A 5,648-nucleotide genomic window follows, 5' to 3' on the forward strand; every position below is an offset into this window, starting at 1 on the left:
TCCTTTTGACCCTTTTTTTTTCTTTCTTCTTTTCTTGATTATACTAATCCATACAGGTTACAGCTACAAGAGTACTACAAGCAAGATACAGCAGACTACAACATGATCATAAGAAATAATGACCGGAAAAAAGTTCACTCAGCTACCTATCAAGTTTGTGTACAGGTATAATCCCAACCCGGTAGACAGATATTGAGTACCTCTCTCTCACCCGACCATTCAAAACTTTTCAGATTTTTTTTTGTTACCAAACAGGCGAACCCATCTAGTAGAAGAAGCCGAGGAGCTTGCCGGCAACGTGCTTGCGGCGAGCCTCCTCGTGGTCCATGATACCAGCGGAGGTGGTCAGGACGACGAAGCCGAACTGACGCGAGGGGAGCAGCTGGACGGCCCAGGTCTCGAGGTCACGGAGCTGCACGGGGTAGCGGGGGTTGATGACACCGCACTTGTTGAGACGGCCGTTGAGCTGGATGACGATCTTGCCGGAGCGGTGGTCGTCAACCTCCTCGAACTCGCCGATGTAGCCTGAACTTGATGTTAGTATTTGCCAATACAACACGAAGCATGATAATTAGGTTGAAGAATGTAGCAGGAATATAAAGGTCGCCGAGCACAGAGAATAGAGTCCCGGAAACTTGTAAGATTCCCGCCATGTGTTTGATATCTCGGGCACTTAAAGGGCAGACGTTCGTGTGAAAATTGAAAGCGTCGCCTAGTTATCAACCCGAATTTTTGATTTTCTTTTACAGGACTCTTATCTCTTGCCGACAACCAGTACTTCTCCGCATTCCCTCTGATACCCACGTCGAACACAAAAAAAAAAAGTAAGAACATACCGTGCTTCTGCATGACCGAGAGGAACTTCACAATGACCTTGGAGCTGGGGCGGACCAGAACCTGGCGCTTACCAGCCTTCTCGGCATTGTTGATAGCGTTAAGCGTATCGTTGAGGACGGAAGTGCGGACCATTGTGGCGGGTGAAAGGAATCGAGATTCTCAAATCGAAAATACGAAGGGGAAATGAGGTATCTAGAAAAGGGAAAAGTCCTGATGAACTCCCCCTCCCTCTACCAACCGGGGGAAAAGAAAAACCTTTTACCAGAATTCTTGCCCCCCAATCGATAAAGGAGAGAGACATCGGGACCACACAAGTCAGCCACCAGTAGTCTTCGAGCGCAAAGAGTGCCCCTTCAGTGGAAGAGAGAGGAAAAGAGAGAAGAAAATATTTCAGTTCTACTCTCTCTTTCCTCCTCGCCAGGGTTCTTCAGCCCGTGCCGTGATGAGAGATGCGTATCACCGGGTGGCTTCCCCCTGGCTCTAGTCCGTCATTGAGCGTTTCTGCTGCCGGAGAGCCAAAAGGCAACCCGGTGATTGCTCTCCCAGACTAGCTGTGAGGCTGGTAGAAAGGGACTTTCGACATGTAACACATACCTCGAGGTGGGTTGGGCGGGAGTGTTGACGCTGGGTGATGATCGGAGTCGGAGCAGAAGTTGAAGGGTTTTCTCGGGTGTGCGTGTCTAGGGCTCCACTCTTGGCATGCCCTAAGCGGGTCACGTGATTACCATTGATGCATGCCTGAGGCACACAGCGTTGCCCTATTGACTCGTACTCCCACTACACTCAAGGTTACCATGAATATGCAAGCTTTTCTCATTCTCTCTATACAGGGTCTTTTGGATCACACTGGATTATACGTGGAAACAGGGTCAAAAATTCGTGGCAAATATCTTGGCAGGGGTTACATCACTTTCGGGCATACATGAATCGCTATAGGGGTCTTGGTCTAATGGGGAAGAAAAGGAAAAAGCAGAGGTGTTGTGAAATAATGGGGGAAATCAAGTGACAGGGAGAAGGGTAGAAAATGCATGGATAATGAAGAAAAGAAAAGGAAAAGGAAAAGGGTCATAACAGGGGCGAGGGTCAAAGATCCGAAAGGGGATTGGCGGGTGGGGGAGAAAATCGGTTGGAGGGGGGTTGATGAAGGGGATGATTGTGTTGATGCAGTGATCATTAAACACCAGGGCTGCTGCCAGTGAGCTGACAGACCGTTGGGCCGGTGAATTTCTGCCAATCGTCTGATGCTGCACAGCATCATCCCATGGGCGATGAGCGCGCTCCATGGGTGGAGTCATCCAGGACGCAGATCCGTGACTGTATCCAGCGAGAAGTCGTTCCGAGACGGGTGCTCCCGAGAGGACGGGTTGAGGATGGAACCACGGTCCCAATTTACGCCATGGACTGGGCGGTCGCCAAGCTGATCTGTCGCTTGACCTGCTCGCGGGCCCAGCGGGCGGTATCGATCGTGCGAGATCCAAACTCCCGGCTCGACCTGGTCTCCCGGACCAGCGAAGTCACCCAGTCGTTGCGGAAGAAGTTAGCGAATTCACCGTTGGGGAATGACTCCGCCAGGTCACCAATGACACCCATGGAAGCCCGCATCAAGCCTTCGCTGCGGGTGGGATCCTGGGAGATCAGGTGCAGGAGCTGGAAGATGGACTCGATGAAAGGCTGGAGTTGACCAACTGCAACTGGTTAGCACTGGCTAGGGACACCTAAACTTGGAACTCGTACCTTGAGGCGTGCCCTTGTAAGACAGAATAATTCCACCCCAGGCATCCATGATACCCTCACGGAGCGAGATGATGTAGTCGAGCATCTCCATGGTGACATCGGCACTGACGGTAACCACCGAGGCTTGCTGGAGGACCTGGCCCACCACCGCCAGGTAGGTGTCGAACTGGGTGCCGATGGCCTGGCAGATATCACCGAAGCACTCGAGGATGGCTGGCTTCAGCTGGTTGGATGCGCTCTGTAGAGCAAGTTAGCGTGACGTTCTTCCGGGCAGATTCGTGCGCGGGACTTACGCTCAAGTCGGTGAGCAGGTAGTTCATGAAGGTGTCGCAGTACGGCTGGACCTTCTCGTTCAACGCACGAGAAATATCGCTGACCAAGCCAATGGCCATGGAGCAGAGACCTGGCTCCTCGAGGTTGCCCAGAGCGTTGTAGAGGAAGGGGGTAAAAGGGTCCATGTATTTGACGAAATCGTCTTCCAGAGCGCCCGCGATGGCACCCACGGTGGCAAAGACAACATCCGGCACGCTGGACTTGGGGGGAACCGTCGTGAGGATCTGGAGCATGACGTGCATGATACGGTCGGCCTGCGGCTTGACGTCGGTCTCCAGGCGTTGAACAATGGCCTGCAGGATTAGCGAGCGAACTTTGCTACAGGGGAAAGGAATCTTACGAGAACAACGCTGGTCAGGCTGGTCTGCATCTCCTCCAGGGTAATGCGGTCCTCCACGCTCACAACCTGCTGTTGCATGGGGATGGTGTGCTCGAGACGCTGCAGAGCGACGTCCGAGAGAGTGGCAACCATGGGAAGGCTATCGTTGGCGGCGTTGGTGACGAACGAGTTGAGGACTTCATATCCGGCCGTGCGCAGCTGGTTGTCCGCATCTTGTCTGTAGGGAAAGAAAAGAAAGGGTTAGATGATCCGATCAAATAGATGGGGTAGAATGAGTCTCACCTCTCGGTCAGGGCGAGGAGCGACTTGACGCTGTCCTGGAAGTGCTTCGAAAGGGGGTTGGTCTGAGCACCGACGTCACCGGCGAAACGGTCGGCCACGTTCATCAACGCCCAACAGCAGGAGCTGGCGATCTTGGGGGTGCTGGCCAGGCCATTGAACAGGCAGGAGATGAGGGGCTGGAGGTGCACCTCAGGGTCGAGGGTCTCCGAGCAGAAGTCGCACACACGGCCGAGAGCGTAGGCAGCCGAGTCGCGAACCTGGATGGAGCTATCCTCCATCATGCCGATGAGCACACCGAGGGCCTGCTTGATGAGGGGCTCCAGGACCTTGGGGTCGGGGCCATCCATGATGGCGCCGAAAGCGGCGACGGCGGCATCACGGTGGCGCCAGTCCTCGTTGCGGATGTTCTCCTCCACGAACGTCAGGACAGGCTGGATGGCATCACCCTGCACACACTGGGCGTAGAGTTGCAGAGCCTGGTAGGCAGCGCGGGAGACATTGTACTCGTCGTCCGTGGCGTCCTCATCCTGGCGACACATGGTCTGCAGCAGGACGGGAACGACCTCTCGGCAGGCGATCCGAGCAAAGCCGTAGAACGGGCGAACCTCGGGGGCACCGTCAGCTTGGGCCTGTTACATGATCAGTAAGAAAGAAGTTCCCGCAAAGTGATTAGGATGTATGAACGGGAAGGGAAAACTAACCTGGGCATTGTCGTCTTCGATGGCAATTTCCTCTTCGCACACGGTGCACCAGAACTCGATCGCCAGCTTGGCAACATCTTCCTCCTCGCTCCGCATGCCCATCACGCTCAAGCCAAACAGAGCCTTCTCCATGTAGAAGCGCATCTTGTCGTAGTAGGCGCCCATGATGCGGTTCAGACAGCCGAACGCGCCGGACTGCACGCGGAGATCCTCGGCCTGGGTGGCCTCGCAGACGACCTGCATGATGTAGTTCCGCTCGCCCTCGTTCTCCATGTTGGACCGGACAAAGTCGACGGAGTCACTGAGGGCCTTGATGGCGGCGTTACGGATGTCCATGTTCTGCTCCTCGCGGCGCGCGCCCTGGACGACGGCGGTCAGAATGGCGTTGGAGTGGGCGCCCAGGCTTTCGCGCAGCTCGGCATCCTGAGACTCGCAGATGAAGCCGATGGTGATCAACGAGGACTGCTTCAGCTGGTCGGAGCCGCTGGCGACGTTCTGGACGAGAATATTCATCAGTTCGGGCCACTCGTTCCGCGGCAGCTCGATGGCGGCGACGGAAACGATGAACTGAGCAGCCGATTGGCTGGCCTGGCCATGCTTGGAGCTCAAAGTCTTGAGCGCAAGTTCCTTGACCTGGGACTTGATTTCGGGGGTAATTTGCTGGAGCCATTTTGCTTGCACTTCACGCAGTTTCGCGGCATCTCTGAAGGTGAAGGCGTTCTTCAGGGCGATACCGGCGGCAGCCCGGATGGGGGGTGCAGTATCTTCGTTAGCCAGTTCCTGGCCGAGAGTGACGAGGTAGCCGGCCTAGAGAGAGGATCGTTAGTGAAAAAAAAAAGAGGACTATAGATGAAGAATGAAGATAAAAGATCCAAGGGGAAAGACCCAAGAAAAAAAAGAGAGAAAAAACGGAGGGGGTAGAAAGTGGGGGGTAACGTACGAAGTCAACTTCCGCCGCATGAGCGAGCTGCTGTTCGGCATTCGAGCGCGCCGTCGCATCTAAGAAGCAGAAGAAAAACCGTCAGCGAGGATATTCGGATCAAGATATAACCAGCAATAAGACCAGAGGATCTGACATACCAGGCGACAGGGTACTCTCCAACACCTGCGTGACATTCATGTTGCCTTATGCGGGAAGAAAAAATAACAGGCCAGTAGGAAAAAAGGAAAAGGAAAAAAAAAGAAGATCAGGAAAGGAAAAGAAAAAGAAAAGAAAAAAAGTTCGAATAGGGGGTCAGTCCAGTGAGAAAGAGAATTAACTCAAGAGACTAGAGAGAAAGGTGGTTGAAAGAGACGTCCAACACAAAGGAATGAGAGTGCGGACCAAAGCGGGCTGGATGGATGAGATGGAGGAGGTGAAGGTTAGGTTAGGTTGTTTTTGTGGATGCGGATATATGACGAGGCATGCACCAGGTCTAGTT

The 5,648-nt window shown here is 54.0% G+C and overlaps 2 protein-coding genes across 2 annotated transcripts in view; both read right to left on the minus strand.

Moving 5' to 3' along the window:
- Positions 1–109: 109 nt before the first annotated feature.
- On the minus strand, positions 110–1,461 carry BDW47DRAFT_106882 (40S ribosomal protein uS8). The gene is made up of 3 exons (XM_024812871.1): positions 1,432–1,461; positions 837–1,029; positions 110–525 (listed from the first exon to the last, which is right to left on the minus strand). Exons 2-3 carry the CDS (start codon positions 967–969, stop codon positions 266–268), a joined length of 393 nt encoding a protein of 130 aa, XP_024671366.1. The 5' UTR covers positions 970–1,029; positions 1,432–1,461; the 3' UTR covers positions 110–265.
- A 171-nt stretch (positions 1,462–1,632) lies between these two features.
- The window catches only part of BDW47DRAFT_106884 (karyopherin beta), a 4,030-nt gene continuing 14 nt past the window's right edge, over positions 1,633–5,648 (minus strand). The window contains exons 1-8 of the mRNA XM_024812872.1: positions 5,308–5,648; positions 5,168–5,226; positions 4,228–5,034; positions 3,527–4,155; positions 3,245–3,461; positions 2,865–3,197; positions 2,572–2,809; positions 1,633–2,522 (exon numbers count right to left, since the gene is read on the minus strand). The exon at positions 5,308–5,648 is cut by the window's right edge and continues 14 nt beyond it. Of these exons, the coding sequence (XP_024671367.1) occupies positions 2,227–2,522; positions 2,572–2,809; positions 2,865–3,197; positions 3,245–3,461; positions 3,527–4,155; positions 4,228–5,034; positions 5,168–5,226; positions 5,308–5,347 (2,619 nt within the window). The 5' untranslated portion in view covers positions 5,348–5,648 and the 3' untranslated portion in view covers positions 1,633–2,226. The remainder of the gene's footprint in view (positions 2,523–2,571; positions 2,810–2,864; positions 3,198–3,244; positions 3,462–3,526; positions 4,156–4,227; positions 5,035–5,167; positions 5,227–5,307) is intronic.

This window comes from Aspergillus candidus (assembly GCF_002847045.1).
Source record: "Aspergillus candidus strain CBS 102.13 unplaced genomic scaffold BDW47scaffold_27, whole genome shotgun sequence".
Classification (NCBI taxonomy): domain Eukaryota; kingdom Fungi; phylum Ascomycota; class Eurotiomycetes; order Eurotiales; family Aspergillaceae; genus Aspergillus; species Aspergillus candidus.